General features: G+C 48.6%; 1 protein-coding gene across 1 annotated transcript in view; it reads right to left on the reverse strand.

Annotated features, from left to right (window-relative positions):
• Gli2 (GLI family zinc finger 2) overlaps positions 1-18,834 on the reverse strand; it is a 223,421-nt gene that overhangs the window by 56,262 nt on the left and 148,325 nt on the right. Inside the window, exon 3 of the mRNA XM_021197700.1 lies at positions 1,594-1,699. Within this exon, the coding sequence (XP_021053359.1) occupies positions 1,594-1,699 (106 nt within the window). The remainder of the gene's footprint in view (positions 1-1,593; positions 1,700-18,834) is intronic.

The following is an 18,834-nucleotide window of genomic DNA, read 5'->3' on the forward strand; positions in this document are numbered from 1 at the left end:
ATTATTACAGCTCTTGCATGCCTGAGTTTATTTCAAAATGAAAACCATTTCTAATTCATTTATTTAAAGGTTAATGTGTATGTATCTTGTGTATTACCTTTGCATATCGGTGTTATGTGTGCCATGACACACATGTGGAGATCAGAGGACAACTTTGGGGAGTTGCTTCTCTTCTCCTGCCGTTACACAGGTTCCAGGGATTGAACTCGGGCTACCGGGCTTGCACTGCAAACACTTTTACTCATGGAACCATCCTGTCATCCCCCAATGTTAAATTTAAAATCTGTCTTAAAAGAAAGCCAAAGTCCCAGGCTGGCTGTCAGGCAGGCAGGAGGTGTCCTGAAGCAGGTGCCACTGGACAGCTGGCTGGCACGCAGCAGAGGCACAATGCTTTGAACAGCTGGGCACTCAGCTATGCTGACTAATTTTATTCTAGTGGGATTTAGAATCTCATAGGTGGAGACTCTCTGCTTAGCACTCTCTGTGTACCTACTATGCACCTGTCACTGTAGGTACAGCAGCCCTTGCTCTGCTCTGGCAATGGTGTTGGAATTGAGAGCTGGGTCCCACTCAGGGTGGGGCATCCCATTCTCCTCAGGAGCTGGATCTGAAGCTGAGGGGGTTCAGACTGGGCAGGCAACAGGTGCCAGTCATCCCGACAAGTGATGGGGACTATGATTCAGCACCGCAGACAGCAACTTGATGTGGACAAGTGAGGAGGTTGGAAAAGAGTGGGAGGGAAAGGGGGCAGACAGAGGGACTCACTTCTCACGCATGGAGGGCTGAATGAACAGCCAAGGCCCAGACCTCTGTGATGGTTAATTCTGTTGCTCAACCTGACAATCTAGAACCTCATAGGAGACATACTACATCCCTGTAAGGGCTTTCTAGATTAGGTTATCTGGGGAAGAACTACCCTAGCTGTGGGTGGCACTATTACCTGGGCTGGGGTCCCACAGTGAAAGAGGAGGGGGGGCAACTGAGCATCATCTCTCTCAGCGCCTTGAGTGTGGATGCCATGTGATCAGCTGTCATGACTTCACCGCAATGAACCCTCAAACCATGACCCCAAAATAAACTTTCCATCCTTTGTTGCTTTGGTCAGCTACTTTATCATTGCAATGATGAAAATAACTGGGTCTCTCCTCTGGCAGGGACCAGGAGGTACAGGAGGGGGCAGGGCTCAGAAAAGAGCAAATGCCAAGAGAATGAACATCAGCCAGGGCTGGATGTCCCTGAGTGGAAATGCTGAGCCACATCAAGGTGTCGCTGTTCTCATTGGGGACCTCAAGGTGGGAAGCATAAGAGACCTAAAGGCTCACTATGAGCTTGTTTTAAGGGGAGGGGCACTACACCAGGGTAGCCTGTACTTAAGGTTACATTGTAGGGACCAAAAAGGAAGCCTAGAGCTGTGGACCACGGTGAACCACGGTGATGACACATGATCCAAGCCTGCTACTTGGCAGAAGCCAGAATGGGGCTAGTGTGCACTGTCACCTGCTCATGGGTTCACAGTCACAGCACTTTTGTGACCTAAAAGGACAGAGGCAGGCAGCTGCACAGCAGGGGCAGTGGATGGAAGTCAACACTTACCCGTGTACACTGTGGACAGAGTGAGGGTCATAATGGTACCTTCCCTCCTGGTGTCTCATGTCAATCGGCAAAGGCGCGTGGAAAGCCGGCAGGAGCTGCTGAGGAACTGTGGAGAGGGAGCGAGGGAGGGAGAGAGAGAGAGAGAGAGAGAGAGAGAGAGAGAGAGAGAGAGAGAGAGAGAGAGAACTTCAAACACTTTCCCCCTCCCTGGAAAAAAACAATTTTCAAAAGGCTTTAAGCTCCATGAATTCCTGAGCAAGAGTGGCCAGGACAAGGGGCTCCACGATGCCTGTGCTATCACACACCCATGAAGGGGGATGAATAAATAATCAAAGCCAGTCTGAGAATCCTACATCTTCCACATAAAAGATCCCCAGCCGTGCTCTTGACAAAGACAAGCAGCTCCATGCTCTTTGAACTTGGGGAACCCAGCTTGGCCACAAATCAGGGCTGACAGCGCTGACAGACTCTGACTCGCACCAGCTTCTGCCCACCCCGGCTTGGCTGCGTGTGGCTTCAGTAGCATCAGGTACCAGCCTCAGATCCACTGGGCACACAGGCTGCACATATTTACCTAGAACCATCTGCGAAAGCAAGGCCAGGCGCAGCTTGGGGGAAATCTGCTTAGGTAGCTAATTTCCTACTCTGTGTGTATGTGTGTGCATGCCCGCATTGCCTGCCTGCATAGGTGTGTGCATGCGTGCATGTGCTTGAGTACACATGTGTGCATGAGCACCTGTGTGTGGCATGTGTGCACATATGTTCACAAGCATGTGGAGACCATAGGACAGCCTCAGGTGTCGTTCATCTTCAGGTACTATCTAACTATCCACACTGTTTTATAAGACAGAAATTCTCACTGGGATTTCACGGTCTCTGATTCAGCTAGGCTGGCTGGCGAGCAAGTCCCAGTGATCGTCTGTCTCTGCCTTCCCAATGCCGGGGTAGAAGGCACATGTCCCCATACCAGGCTTCCGACATTTGTGATGATGACTAGGTTCTCATGCTTATGCAGCAAGAGTTACTACCACCCCAGCCCCCAACCATGGTTAAAGTTAACTCTTTCACCACAGTGCCTCAGAAGAGAATTTTCTGTTTACAAAGAATAGACTTATTTTGGCAAATCGATCAAGGCACACTTAAGCTGTCAGCAGCCCTGATGATATGGCCGACGAGGCTGACAGACTAGGCCCTGCTTCCCTAGGCCAGTGGCCTTCTGACTAAGGGAAGAGTCCACAGAGAAGTGAGGAATGCCCCAGCCCTTAGCCTTTTCCCAGCCTACTTGTTAAAAGGCCCTGTTTTCCTAAAGCCTATAATTATGTTTGCCTCTGGGGCACCCAGGCATTTTCTTTCAATAAGCAGAGCATCCTGCAATTACCAGGATGATTTGTTGAGCGCAGGCCAAGCGCAGACAGGGGCTGACTCAGCTCCGCACTGACACACACGTGTTGGTGTTTTCAGTTCTGGAGGCACCACCAGCACCAAAGGGCTGATAGTTAATATCAAGAGCAGGAGTCGGGGCTGAGGAGATAGCTTAGTGGACTCAAGTTCAAAGTCCAGAACCCACATGAAAAAATAGTCAAGGTGGTACACACTCGTAAACCCAGAAGTGAGGAGGTGGAGACAGGAGGATCCCTGCAGCTCTCTGACCAGACAGCCTAAACCAATTGTTGGGAATCAGGTCTTAGAGAGAGACTATGTCTTAAAAAACAAGGCAGAGACAGCACTTGAAGAATGAGAAGAAATAGCCTCTGGCCTCCATACGTGTGTGTGTGTGTGTGTGTGTGTGTGTGTGTGTGTGTGTGTACATGCACCCACATAACACATGCACTTCCCACTTATGAGCATGCTCACAAACATTTACTATTTTCACAGTTGTAAGTAGAGAGTTGAGCAGCAGCATTATAGTCATGGTACAAGGCTGTCACCACCTCCACCCACAGGACTTTTCAGTGTATATGTACATGCATGCCTGCATAGGTGTGTGCGTGGGGGACTGTCCCCACTAAACACTAGCAGTCCACTAGTCCTCGTCACCGACAACAGTCCCTCTGCATCTGTCCTTGTGAACCTGACAACACGTTTATTAGCATAGGACTTGTCCTTTTGTGTCTGGCTTGCTTCTCTCCGCATATGTTCTTGAGGTTCATTAGTAATTCCTCTCCTTTGAAGGCTGCCTGTTGCCCCATTATTCAGATATACCACATTTTGTTTGTCTGTCACACTGTTGGTAGATATTTGGATTCAACGCTATCAATTCTGAGGGAAGTGAGAGACGGAGTCCCGCACTGTAGCCCAAGCTGGCCTTGAATATATGACAATCGTTTTCGTATTCACCTTCTGAGTACTGAGATTATTGTATGAGCTACCCAACTGGCTTCAATGTTAACAATTCCCAATGAGAGGAAACTTTGCAGGCAGTTGTGAACCACACAGTATGGGTACTGAGAGCTGAACTCGGGTCCTCTGCAAGAGCACAACCTGTACCAGACTGCTGAACCATTCAGCCCAGTCCTGGGAGCCCTGCTGAAATAGGATAGCACACACTCATTCACTCCCACTCACTCTTCCACTCATAGATTCACCACACAATCATCCCAGACCAAGTTTTCATACAGGTAAGTGAAGGGATGCAGGCTGGAACCAGCTCATCTGAAGTCAGACATTTCAGCTCAGTAGGGGCCATCCTCTTAAGTTTCCAGAAATAAGTGCTTGCTCAAAGCTCTCAGTGAGGAAATTTTAGCTTCTGAGAGAAATTGCCCACATACAGAGGCCCCAGCAGCAAAGAGAAACAGAGGAAGCAAGAGCTACCTTTGTCTGGTAGACAGCTCAGTGGGTAAGAGCGCTTTCTGTGTGTGCATGAGGAGCCAAGTTCCAATTCTGGCACCTATGTACAGAGCTGGGCATGGCCACCTGTGATCCAGTGCTCTGGGGACAAGCACAGCAAAGTCACTGAGGGCCTGCTAGCTGCCAACCTAGCTCCAGGTTCAGTGGGAAACCCTGCCCAGAGGAATAAGGCGAGTGATAAAGGAAGACACCAATGTCCTGCTCTGGTCTTTACGACTGCATGTGCACCTGCACACTCGCAAATGCACCAGACATACACACATGCACCTCTTTACCTATATATACTTCTCACACACTCAGACCCACATACAAAAAGCAGCCACCTTCAGCTGACATATTGAATTCGATCATTCCACACAATGTTTTCATTGTGGGTTTTTTTTTTTTTTAAGGAAATATAAATTAAATCATGTCCTCCGGCAGAAAGGGCACACACACACACACACACACACACACACACCATATGCCATTTCAAAGAAATCTCTCCCTTTGTAAGTTTCTGAGGAAGAAGCTCAAAGTGGAGAAGGCTTGGCAGCCACGCCCTGTCCCTAGAAAAATGCACATTTTGCACATCTGTTTTTGATCTTGCACAGAAAGTCCCTGAGGAAATGAAGAGGAGGCAGCTTTCATGAAAAGTCCAGAATTTTTGTGTGCTAACTGAAACACCAAATGTTCCCTGGCTGGTAGGGTCTGGTGAGGAGCCATTTGTGTGACAGGGTCCTGAGGTAACCATTTTGCTGTGTGTGAGGAAGATGTTGAAGGGAGATAAGGGATGGGCTTTCCTTGGAGGTTGAGCTCAAATTAAAGCCCCATCATGACCACAGTGGTGAACGAAGAGGGGTCCTTACAGGAAGAACACAGAACATCTGGGTCATGAAAACCTGTCTCGCAGTCAAGTCAGCTGACAGAGAGTTCTGAGATAAAGTCACATGCAGCCATATCCTAGACACTGCCTAGAGAAGGGCTCAACAGAATTCTCGGTGGTCATGTCCCACATATGGGACATTATGGAGACACCACAGCCTTTTAGGATGTCCAGTCTCTGGAGAATGTGTTTCTCCAGCACTTCCTGCCTTTTCAATTATAACTACAAGATGGAATCAGCTTGTGTCCTCTGTGAGTGGGACCGGAGAAGTGGGTTTCTTTGAGAAGCCCTGCTGCCCAGGTTCTTAACAATAGCCAGCGGGGGCAAGCGACTCCAGGACAAGAGATTTTGTACAGTGCAGGTGGTGTGCTGCTTGCTGTTAATTGCCAATGGGATGGGATTTATAATCACCATGGAATATACTCCTGGGTGCACCAAGGTGTTTCCAGAAAGGTTTCCCAGAGCGGGGAAGACGCGCCCTGAGTGTAGAATGGTGTGTTAGTTTCTTTTCTGTTGCTATGATAAACACCATGAGCAATGCCATCTTTTGAAGGAAGGGTTGGTTTGGTTTCCAGTTCCATAGGAATAGGTATCTGTGGTAGTGAGACGTGGCAGCAGGTGGCACGCCCCGCAGCTGGAGCGGAAGCGGAGGGAGGGCTCACATCTTAAAACAGAAAACAAAGTAGGGAGAGTAAATTCCAACTGGTGTGAGTCTTTAAACCTGTTCTTAAAGCCCGCTTCCAGTGACATGATTCTCCCAACAAGGCCACACCTTCCCCAAACTCCCAAATTGCCCTGCACCACCATCTGGGGACCAAGTAACCAAGTGCTCAAACTATGCAGGGGTGGGGGGGAGATGACATCTCATTTAAACACCACAGGTAGGCTGGAGTTCTGGATGAAAACAAAGGAGAAAGCAAACTGATTGTCAGAATTCACCTTTCTGCTTCCAAGTACAGAAGCACAACGGCCAGACGAGCCACTTCCCGCATCTGTGCCCTCCTCCCACCACGACGGGCGTGAACCAGGCCCTTCCTTCCTTGGAAGACTTCTTAAGTCATTTTCACTCATTAGTATTCTGCCCCAGCCACAAAGAAAATTAAGTAAGACAACAGGATGTTGTGCTAAGGCTCAAGCATACATAAATGCAACCTTCAGGGTGACCAGGACAAGGACGAGCAGCTGGCTCAAGTTCAGAGTTCTGTGGATTCCTGGGGCTCCGCCAGCCAGCCCGGCTAGATGAATCAATCAACCAGTTCCAGGTTAATGAGACAGTGTCTTCAAACAAACAAACAAACAAACAAACCCAGATGCAAAGGACAGGAGTCACAGCTTTGTAGACAAGGGCTTTGACAAATGGATTCTTCTGGCTTCCCACCACATCCCTAAGTACAAACCCAAGGAAGCCCAGCCTGGCTACTCCACATGAACTCCCCCTATACAGGACACACAGAACAAGGGGACGTGCAAGATGTCTAAGCAGGTGCTCTTGGAATCATTAGGTCACCTAGACTTTCCACTGGTGTAAAGATGAAGGAGTGGACCAGAGCTAGGGAGGCCTCCTTGAGCTGGGTTTGACCTCTGCCCACTTGGGAGCTTGGACAGCTTCCAAGGCTAGCCTGTCAGTCAGGTGGGATCAGGAAACCAAGGCTCGATGCCTGTGACTCAGAGTTAGAATGGCTGGCGCTAAAACAGCTTAGAAACCAGAACACCTGAGTCCTCCAGACTGAGCATGACTGTCTTCAGGGCCCTGCACAAATGGCATGTGTTCCCAGTAACCAGACGCAGGACAAGCTGCTTTTGGAGGCCCCTGTGGGAGCGACTGCCTTACAAGGATGCTTTTTAATAACTATGATATCTTGAGTGGTTACTTCACAACATGTGATTGAGAAGTATTACCATCTCAGATGGAAGCGGGCCCAGCATTCGAACAGCATAAGCTGACTGTTGTCTAGCAGGCTGAATGAGCAGCTGGACCTTCCCCTGGCCTACTCCGGTCAAGGAATGACTGACAAAACAGTTGTTGGAAGAGTGTTCGGGGCTGGGCTGGAGCCAGTGTGAGCCACTCCGTGTGGACAGCACTCTGAGACTGAGTTCAAGGCTGGGAAGGCAGGAAAGAAGAGAAAAGAAGTACTCCAGAAAATGCCATTGAAGAGGCCGACTGAATCCTCGGGAGACTGGGCCAGGCAATCTGTCCCTTTAAATGACGTACCTAGAATAACATGGGACAGGCCACAGGAACAGACTGGGGGCCATCCCAGAGGCTTGGGATGTGACAGGTAGTGTTGAAGCGGCCGTCTCAATGAGTTATCCTGTACCTCAGTTTTCCCATCTGTGAAACGAGGACATTGACCAAGCCGAGAGACACAGAGTGTGTGAGACAATACAGAGAGCAGGAGAACCAGAATGGCTGTCACTACTGCCAGCTCTGCTGGGCTCCCTCCTCTTCAGCAGGGGTGGGGACACAGAGGGGAGTTTTACAGAACCCCAGGAAGCCCCCACCACCCACTGTGGGGAACAGCAGGGGCTTCCCACCAGTTCTAGCGGACCAGTGGGGTCCCAGGTTGATGACCTCCACTGTCACTTAGACACTATCCAAGCGTCTCCTTTCCTTACCCTTTCTCCCTCCTGCCCCCTCCCCTCTGTTTCAGAAACAAAGCCTCTCCCTGAGACTGACCTGGTTAGGCAGGCAGGCCAGTGAGCCCAGCAGTCCCCACCTCCCCAGCAGGGAGGCTACAAGCACACACCTCCATGCCCAGTATTGTTTCCAGTGGACACCAGGCGTCAAAGTCAAGTGCCCAGGCTTGCGGGACAAGCTCTTTGCCAATAGATCTGTTTCCTCAGCCTCAGGTTAGGGAATCTAAAGGTCAGAAGAAACATGAGGAAGGTCAATCCAGAATAAAGGGGACAATTGTTTAGGCCACAAAATCTGTTTTCTAGAAAGTTGTGGGATGGCCCCCAAAACAATCAAAGGATTTGAAACACAGAGGATTTTAGTTCTAGGAACTCTGAGATCTTGTAAAAATTATGAATCTAGGGGCTCTGTTGCTGAAGTGCCTGTTTTATAAACACAAGGACCAGAGTTTGATCCCTAGAATAGAACCCACAGAAGAAAAGCCAGGCATAGTTATGTGTTCGCAATCCTGTAGCTGGAGAGGCAAAGTCAGGCAGATCCCCAGGGCTTGCTGGCCTGCCAGCCTAGCCCAGTTGGTGAATTCTAGGCTATAGTGAAAGACCTTGCCTTCCAGAATGGAAGTCAGACACAGCTCCTGAGAAATGATGCTTGAAGGTGTCCTCTGACTTCTACATACATGCATACAACATGGGCATACACAGTTGCACATGAAGGAAACACACACACACACACACACACACACACACACACACACACACACGGAGGGAGAAAGGGAAGGGAAAAGAACAAATCTAGGTCAAGTTCATGGACTTGGAGATAAGAGCAGTCAGCAATTGGTACCTGGGCCCCCATGCTCCTTGCACCCATTGTAGAGATGGAACTAGATGAACTAACTTGGGGAAGAGAAACCGTGCTATCTTTTGATAGGCTCCCTTACCCTCTGACTGACTCCCCTGCCACCCCACCATCTGACAGCGTCCAGGCTATGCGGTCAGAGTCTCAGAGGTACTGGTTCCTTTCAGAAGGACATCTGTGACATCCCACTATCAGGTCCCTCTGAGCCACAGTGTCATCAGTTGCCACAGTGTTTGCAACTGATGCTCAGCTCCCACGGGAGGACACAGAGAGATGGAGACAGGGAGACACCTGGACCTCACTAGCTGACCAGACAACCCAGGCTCATCAATGAGTTCTGGGTTATGAGAGACTGTAAAACAAAAACAAAAGCAAAAGCAAAACCAAACAAAACAAAACCGTGGACAGATCCTGAGGAACCACACCCAAGACTGTCTTCTGACCTCCAGACAGATGAGTTCACATGCCTACACATACATGTACTCAAGCACATATGAACAAGCACACACATATACACATAATTAAAACTTCAGCATGAAAGCAGTATAAAATCTATTAATAAACCATTTTGTGTTCTTTGTTCCATGAAGTCTTCAAAATCTGGTGTAGATCCTTCTCTTTTGTGCAGCTTACTGGGACGATTGTGCAACTGCATGGCGACAGGCAACTGTGGCTGCCATGTCTAACAGCTCTGGCCTAAGTAGTCATTGTCACCATCTTTGCACGCTGATGGAGCTCTAGTCCAGGCTAATTATAGACCTCCTGACACATAAAACACAGAAATGAGAATCGCCTACCCCTCAGTCCTTCCCCTCCTCCACATCTTAGCTTAGTTAAGTTATGCCACCTAACGAACACAGCAAACAGTTACAATGTCTTCCCTTCCTTCCTCCCATCTTCCAGTTTGCTGAACTCACAGGGTCACACAGGTCCCTGTGAGGTTGCCAAGTGGTGTTGTGACACTCCTTATAACTCCCTATCCCCTTGGCTGGGTAGAGCTGAGCTGGTCAGTGCGGCCTGCCTCCAGCCTGACCTGGATCATTACCTGCTGCCTTTCCACAAAAAAAGTCAGTGGGTACATGGACCGCCGGAGCCTTCTGATGAATAAGATGGTCCTCAGGGATTCTGAGTGGGAAGGCAGCAGGGGTGTGCAGCTGCACCGCCAAGCCAGGGAACATGTGTAGGAGCTTGACTCCCGTCTGTGTCACACTACGAACTGAAGGACACTTCTAGAGTGCACTGTTCCCACCGAGCTGTCCCACATTTCTTCCTACCCACTCACACCGCCACCAACAGAAACGGTGGTTCCCTTGAGCAGGACGATGTGGGGTCTACCAGCAACTCTGAAGGCTGTTCCACAAGTCCTTCATCCCTGCATGAAGAAACTAAGATGTGGAAAGCTGGCTGTAGGTAACAGGGTTTATGGCCAAGCTTGATGACCTGAGTTTCATCCCCAGAACTCACGCGGCTCAGGGTGAGAACCAACTTCCACAAATTGTCCTCTGACCTCCATATGTGACCCGTGACACACACAAACCAGTGTATGTACTCATAGACACGTACAAATAAATAAGTGTGATTTTTTAAAAAAGAAAAAGAAAAAGAAAAAGAAAAAGAAAAAGAAAAAGAAAAAGAAAAAGAAAAAGAAAAACATAGGCCCTGAGTCAACCTATCAAACAAAGTGGTTTCTAGAATCTTTTTCCTGGAATAAGACTATATAAAGAGGAGCCATTCCAAAGGCTTCCTGGACATCAAAAAGCCTCTTGCAAAACAACATTTTGATGAGCTAAGTGTGTGAATTAAAAGCAGATGAAGCTGACTTCCTATAAAATAAACAGGGCTCAACATCCAGGGAAAAACTCCCCACACACTGGGCCTGGGGGCTGGTGGAGTGATCAGAACTGCACTTCTCTCACAGAGGGCTTCTGACAGCGTGACTGTCACAGGAAGGTCTTGTGCTGGCACTCTCCTGAGTGTGTCCCATTCTTAACATATTGATAACCTGAAGCTCTCAAGTAGGTACCTGTTATCTTCCACCCCATTTTACAGAAGGGGAAACAGAGGCATGGAGAAACATGGTGACTTGCCCCCTTGTAATGCGTAATTAGTGTCACAGTCCGGCCTCGTATCCACCCACACTGATTGCGGTCCATCCTCACTGGTTGGATAAGACAGTGACATTTCTTCTGTGACCATTGTGATGGTTAGCTTTATCATCTTGGTACAATCTAAAACTACCTGGGAAGAGTCTCAATGAGAGATGCCAACATTGGGTTGGCCTGTGGGCAGCATCATTCCCTAGGCAGATGGCTTTGAATGGTATAAGAGTGAAGAAATCCAGCTGCACACAAGCAAGGAAGTACATATTTATTTCTGCTCTTAACTGTGGGTGTGGCCAGCTGATTGCAGTTCCTGCCTCCACTTCCCTACAATGATAGACTGTAGCTTGTAATGGCAAGCTGAAATGAACCCCTGGTCTTTCCTACGTAGTGTTCTGTTCTGTTCTGTTCTGTTCTGTTCTGTTCTGTTCTGTTCTGTTCTGTTCTGTTCTGTTCTGTTCTAAACAGAAATGAATTCCTTGAGGGAGATCCAGGCTCTGGGCTCTGTCTCTATTCCACTCACTACTGGTTCTCCAGTGGGGCCCAGCTTCCTTCTGACACCCTTGGGCAGGTGTCAGTGTGACAGGGCCACATGTGGGAGATGGATGAAGAGGAGCATTCTGATACCCAGCTCCTTTATGGTGTGTCAGAGTTGATGATGCCAAACAGACAGGGTGAGGCTTGGTACTTCCACATCCTTCCTGACCATCCAGACGTAAACCTAACTGGCCAACATAAGGTACTTGTGCAATCCTTCTGCATACCGCCAGGTAGGCGACAAAGTGGGTGCTAAGAGCAGGAGAGTTTCTCAGGAGAGGAGTTATCTGTTCTCCCCAGCTGTGCTCCTGGTCCCTACTAATAACCTCCATGGATCATCCTGCTTGGCTCAGAAAACCTTCTGCCTGGCATTAAAAATGGGCCTCTTTCCTGCCCATGACTGGGTGCCCCTGCCTTCCACGTGGGATGCTTGTGGTTAGCATGCTGTTTGTGTAATTAGGGCACTGAGGATGGCAAAGGGCCCACCTTGGGTCCCCAAGAGTGATGGTGGTTCAGAGAAAGCACCCACCTGGGTTCACACTGATTAATGGTGGGTCCCATTAATAGCCCTGCTTAACACAGGAGTTTGTCAAGATTAAGTAATTGCCTTGAACAAAAACTGTACTATCTTTTAAGGGCCTGATGAAGGATGACTGTGCTGGGACATGGGGTGATGGATGTCGGTGACTCTGGCCACCACCAGCCCTCCCTCATTTGCATAAATTATCACACAGACTTTGATTTGGGTGAGAAGTCCTGGGCAGATCTGGGGACAGGGTGGCCAAGTTTGAGGATACGGTGGCTACTGGGAGACTCCAGCAGCACGAGGCTGCTCTAAGCCTCTGGGATGCACCAAGTCTCGTTGGGAGAGGCGACCAGAACCCCAGAGGAAAGGAGTCTGGGACAGGACATGGGAAGGTGAAGCCACTGCACAGGGAAAGTGTGGGAACACAGGAAAAGAGGACCAACAGCCCTGATTGTGGCTAGTAGGCTAGCACACAGCTCAGAATGCCCTCACAAGTGAGAAAGCTCTCACAGACTCAGGAACTTAGGACTACATCACAAGGAATGGAAATGTACCCCGTGAGGATATACAGGCAGTTAATAGGTGATGGGGAGAAATAGATATTTTCTTGTGATGAAGCCGCTGGTAAAAAAATCCACACTCTTGTACATGACCCCTCACCTAAGCTTCTTCAAGCAACCCAGTGGAACTCGTTAGGGGCCACAAACAAACAAACGAACAAGCAAACAAACAAACAAAAACAAAAAACAAACCCAAACATCATGAACAAAAAAGAGGGACGAGGAAGGGTTCTCAGTGTGTGGGGATGGGGCAAAGGGTAGTAATAGAAAGTGAACATGATCAAAATACATTATGTACTATGAATTCATTACTAAGTGTAATTGGTTAAGTGCTAAATAAAGAAAGTACGAAAAAAGAAGGCATAGGAAGGCTTGTGAAGGCCCCGCTGTAGCCAAGACTATAGGCACAGCTGGTGGCCCTGGATGACTGAGGATGCTCCTCTTGTAAAATGGGTTCCGGGATGAAGTGTCCACCAACCATCTAGCCACTGACCTGCCCTAGTGAAGTGTTTGCAAGTCTCCTCCCCCCGCCTGCCTGCTGCCCAGGCCAGGTGGGGGTCCTTCCCCTTCCTTTCTATGAAAAATATGATACCCAGACCAAGCCAGCCACCCAAACGTCTCCCAGCAGAAACAGCAGCAGAGCTGGGAACTGTTCCATAACATTGATTTCCTCCAAACCACAGCTTCAGAGAAGACGCCTGTGTGGCCCATCAGTGGATGCTGGGGCCGTGCCCAAGGGAACCATCCCTCCTAGGAAGGGTACACGATGCCCTCTCCCACCTCCTAGATGGGCAACGGAGCTCGCTGCTTCATTTTTCCACCCAGAACCCTTGGCTTCTTTTCTGCTTTCTGATACCCAGAGAGGGCACATGCCTTCAGAGGGCAGAGCACAGGCTCCGGAAATGACAGCTTGGACACAGCAAGGGCCACAAGATGTCTCCTGTGACTACTGGCTAGAGGGACAGTGGAAAATTCTCTTTCCCACCATACTCTACACACAAGCTCCATGCTCTGAATGGGCGCAGCCCTTGTTACCCCATGCCACCCAAGCCAAGTACATAGCCCCCGGCACCACAGTATAACAGGTAACAGAAAAACCTCCATTTGACATCCTGCTTATTACAGCTCTGCTGCCCCCAGCATGACGCAGGGCAGATCAATAACTGGTATACAGGGTCCCGTATGAACACAAAGTCTTGGAATGCTATCCACACCTCTCACCAAGAACAGGGCAGACCATACCTGCACTGTACTGATCACAGTAGTACCTGCCTGATGCATTACCGATACCCTCTCTGTAAACATCTCCTGAAAGGAAGTGACAAAGCCTCTCTATTCTGCCAGCACATGACAGCCTCATCCTGATCAGGATTGGCCTGTCATGCCACCTGGGGTCCCCTGATTACTATCACAACCCCCATTTTACAGATCAGCTCAAAGGAGTAGCCCACACACACCACAACCTCCCTAAGTCCCAAGAGCCTGCCCCATATAATTCCCTGGCTGTCCCTGGGACCCTACAATGAAGACACACAAAGGTCACCAGACCATGCATGTGCCTAGCTAGTGTGTTAGCCCCTCTCCCACTCAAGTGGTAGGTGGGGATACCCAAGGCACAGCCCCATTTGAATATTTTGGATGCTGCATGGGAGCTGTTGGTGGTTCTGTCCTCTCCTCCTTGTCTTGGCAGGAACTACAACTCCCTTTTACAGCTCCTTACCGCCTCCCCACTCCCGCCCCCCATCAAGAGCCCCAGGCTGGCAGAAATGACTGCTAATACTCCCAGGCACATTTACTGAAACCCTTTGACACAGAAGGTATTTTTATGGGATAAGCACCCTAGCCTCCGTATCAACTGGCGGGTTTCACTGCTCACATTTCAGTCCTGCAAAAAGCCTTTTTCAATCACTGCTGTGGCAAACGATAAACTTTAATGGCCCAGGGAAGCCTGAGGCTCTCTGTCCTTCCCGCCTCCTGGTCCAGGCAGCAGGCCTCCCTCCTCCACTCTCCCTGCTGGGCCAGAGGGAGGCACAGTAAGGCCTTCTCAACCCCAGGAGCCCTCAACTTTGGTGCACAAGGCCACTGGGGAGTTAACAAACACTGGTCCCCAGCTCAGCTCCAGCGGCAGAAACCAAGGTGCTACTCCTTGTATATGTGAACACATGTGTGTTTGTTCATGAGTGTGGACGTATGTGTGTAGATCCAGAGCTTTGACACTATCTTCAGCAATTACGCTCCACCTTATTTTTTAAGAGATTAAAAAATGTATTTATGACTTTGAGTTTTTGCAAGTTATATGGGTGTTTTATGTCAACTTGCACCTAGCTTTAATGGATGTTGTGGGGATCCAACTCAGATCTTCACGCTTGCGCAGTGTGGTGCTTTGAATAGAAACTAAGACAGAAGTTGGTACCAGGGACTGGGGCATTGCTGCGATAGGGGCAGACCATGTTTTTGTTTGGAGGAATACGGGGGCATTTTGAGACACTGGACTAGGAAATCGATTGGACATTTTAAGTGCGGCTTACTGGGCCATCCTAGTAGGCGCATGGAACACAGTGGTTCTGAGGGTGATTTGAACTGTGGAGGCCTGGCTCAAGAGAAGACTATTAGTATGTGGCCTGGAGATCATCTTATAATATTTTGTCAAAGAATGTGGCTGGCTTTCGATCCTTTTTTAAAAAACAAACAAACAAACAAACAAACAAACAAACAAACAAACAAACAAACTGCCTGAGGCAGTTTTGGATTGACAACATTAGCAGAAATTTCCAGGCAGCCTAGTATTGACCGTATTGCTTGGTTATTAGTGGTCACACTTCTGTGAATCAATAATGAAAAGGAGCAAGAAAAAATACAAAATGTACGGTAGGAGGAGAAAAGGGGCACCGGGGAATGTAAACAGATTATTATTATTATTATTATTACTATTATTATTATTATTAAGCCTGACGCCAAGGGGAATAAAGGGAGTGGTGACCTCAGGGCCAGACGCACCTAGCCAAGCTTCCAATCTGTGAAAATAAAGAAAAGTTAAGGGCTGGCCGTGGTATCGCACACCTTTAATCCCTGCACTGGGAGGCAGAGGCAGGCAGATCTCTGAGGTCAAGGCCAGCCTGGTCCAGAGACAGTTCCAGGACAGTCAAGCTTAGGCAGTGAAGGAGCATCAAAAGCAAAGCTGGTGAAGAATGTATTCCGACAAGGGAGCCGTGTTCTAGCCCCAGCAAGCAGCAGAACCTGGCAGATCGGACACGTGGTTCTGGCTTTAGAGTTGAGGATAGAAGAGTTCTGGAGTCTCCCCTCATGGATGAGGAAAGCCACTGAGGTCAGGCATGTGACAGGGGTGTCCCTGTATGGAGGCCTAGAGAGGCCATTGTGTGAAGCTGTGATGGTGAAGCCTGACTTGCCTTGGAGACCCCAAGATGGTGGAGATGTCAGGGGACAGCTGCTGAGGAGAGCTGCTCAGAGGGAGTGGAACCAGCCCAAGCGAAAGAAGTGCGCTGCAGTCAGCAAAGCTGAAAGAAATTGGGGTCTGAAAAATCACCTTGACATCAGACATGGAGATGCAGAGTCTGGAGTTTGTCCAGATGGAGTTCGGTCTCGCTTTGGTCCAGTATTCCTCACTAGGCTCCCTTTCCTTCCTCTTAGAATGGTAATGTATGTGTCATTGTATGTCGGAAGTATGTGATCTGCTTTTTCATTTTGATTTTACAGGGGGTTACAATTAGGGGACTGCATGGGTCTATGAAGAGACTTCACACTTTTAAACACTGTTGAGACTGTGATAGACTATGGGGACTTTTGAAGTTGGACTAAGTAAATGCATTTTGCATTATGATGTGGCTACAAGCTTATGGGGGGCTAGGGAGTGGAAGCAACCATTTGTTTTGTGGTTAAATCTGCATCACAGTCCTTAAGTGTCAAGCACATTCTCTGTGTATAAAATGTTTCCATTTTCATCTTTTTTTAAAAAAAGCCAAGTGGTGGTAGTACACACCTTTAATCCCAGCATTGAGGAGGCAGAGGCAGGTGGATCTCTGTGACTTTGAGTGGCCTATAGGGGCCAGAGAGTTTGAATAAAAAATGGCTCCCATAGGCCCATAGGGAGAGGCCTTGTAGGAGGAACTTTGTCACTGGGGACGGGCTTTGAGGTTCCAGAAGCTCACACCAGGCCTAGTGTCACTCTCTCTTCCTGCTGCCTGCCATTTGAATGTAGAATTTCTCAGCTACCTCTCCAGCACCATATCTGCCGGCAAGCTACCATGCTTCCTGCTGTGATGATAATGGACTAATCCCCTGAACTGTAAGCCAGCCCTAATTAAATGGTTTCCTTTATAAGAGTTACTGTGGTCCTGGTGTCTCTTCACAGCAATAGAATTTCTAACTAAGACAGCCTGTAGGCTCTTGTCAGTCTCCCCCGAAGCTCCCTCTTTTTAAAACATTAATTTAAACCCTGTTAGTGGTCTAGCCCTAGATTCTACTATGACCTGGCCTCAGTGAACATCTCTTTCCCATTCATTTCTTGAGCCTTACTTCCCTCCCTGCCTCAACATAATCAATCTATTTACTACAGTCTTAAAATGAACAATGTAGCAAGGGCCCTGGATACACTTACAAGCTCCGAAGGCCCTCCTCCATCCATCAAGGCAACACAATTCATTTCTCCTCAGAGATGAAACAAGCCCAGCCCAGAGGGACAAAGAAGCGCTTCCTTTGTAACTCTGGCATGATGTGAACTCTGACCCTGAGACTGCAACAGGAACCAGATGCTCAAGCTTGGAGGTGAAAGCATTCTGCCATGGCAGCTCATGGCCTGGGAGGAATTGGCCAGGGCAGCATCTGAGCAGGCAGCATGGACTTTCCAGCAGCTCTGGCTTATGTCAAAGACTAGCACCATCTGGAATTTAATCGCAGTCCTGACTGCAACAGGGAGAGAATGCCTCCATCAGCCCTACGAGCATGCCAGACTCCAAGACCCCCTATTTTGCATCCATTCACAAAGTGTCTCAAACACCCTAGCATGGGCTCCCTGGAAAGACCAGCTGCCTCATTTGCATGTCTCCAATGGACTTTGATATTAACTGTTGTTCCTCAAGCACTGTAAGCCAGTTAAGTGGTCACAGGGGTGCTGATGAACGTCAGCAGCCAGCTCTCGTAGGAAGAGGTACGTGGAAACCCAGGCTTGTCTACTCATTACTAGGGTCTAAGTGTTGGCACAGTAGCAGGTTCCAAGTTATCAAGAGAGGGCACTGGCTTTGGAGAAAGAAAAGTGCGCTCCTGGCTCCTGAGAGCAGCTAAGAGTCAGCACAGCTGGCCAAGGGAAGCAGCAGCTTTTCAGCAACACTTGCGCTCTCCTGAGCAAGGACCCATTCTTTTTTTTTTTTTTTTTAAATGTGAGGTCTTATAGTGTCTTCTTAAGTTTCTTTTTTCTCTTTTTTTTTTAATTAGATATTTTCTTTATTTACATTTCAAATGTTATCCCGAAAGTTCCCTATACCCTCCCCCAGCCCTGCTCCCCTACTACCCACTCCCACTTCTTGGTATGCCAGTGCCTGGCAAATACAGAAGTGGATGCTCATAGTCAGCTATTGGATGGAACACAGGGCCCCCAATGGAGGAGCTAGAGAAAGTACCCAAGGAGCTGAAGGGTCTGCAACCCTGTAGATGAAGCAAGGACCCATTCTTTCTTTTGCAAACAGAGTACTTGAAAATTCATTTAGACAATTTCTGCTTAAAAATTTAACTTTTTAGATGAGCATATCCAATGCACATATGAAAAAACACCATAGAGCACACTGTTAGAAATGAATTGGCAAGTACAGGCAGAGATGGCCCTTGCAAACATGAGGATTGGAGCTTGATCCCCAAAACATGTGTAAAAGTCTAAGTATGGTGTGTTTGTAATCCTGCTGGAAGACAGACACAGGCAGGTTCCTAAAGCTCACCAGCCAGTCAGCTTAAGGTACGTGGTAAGCTCCAGGCCACTGAGACCCTGTCTCAAAAGAACAGGCCAGACTGTACCCTAAACTCTCCTTTACCCTCTACTCTCTCTCTCTCTCTCTCTCTCTCTCTCTCTCTCTCTCTCACACACACACACACACACACACACACACACACACACACACACGTCCCATGGGTTACGAAGGGGTGAAAAGTGCTAGCATACAGTAGAACTTTTATTTGTGTGTGTGTGTGTGTGTGTGTGTGTGTGTGTGTGTGTGTGTGTGTGTATTTTGAGAAAGGGTTTCTCAGGGTGTCCCTGGTTGTACTGGAACTTGATCTGTAGACCAGGCTGGCCTTGAACTCAGAACTACCCC

The sequence above is a fragment of the Mus pahari genome, chromosome 5, assembly GCF_900095145.1.
Source record: "Mus pahari chromosome 5, PAHARI_EIJ_v1.1, whole genome shotgun sequence".
NCBI lineage: Eukaryota > Metazoa > Chordata > Mammalia > Rodentia > Muridae > Mus > Mus pahari.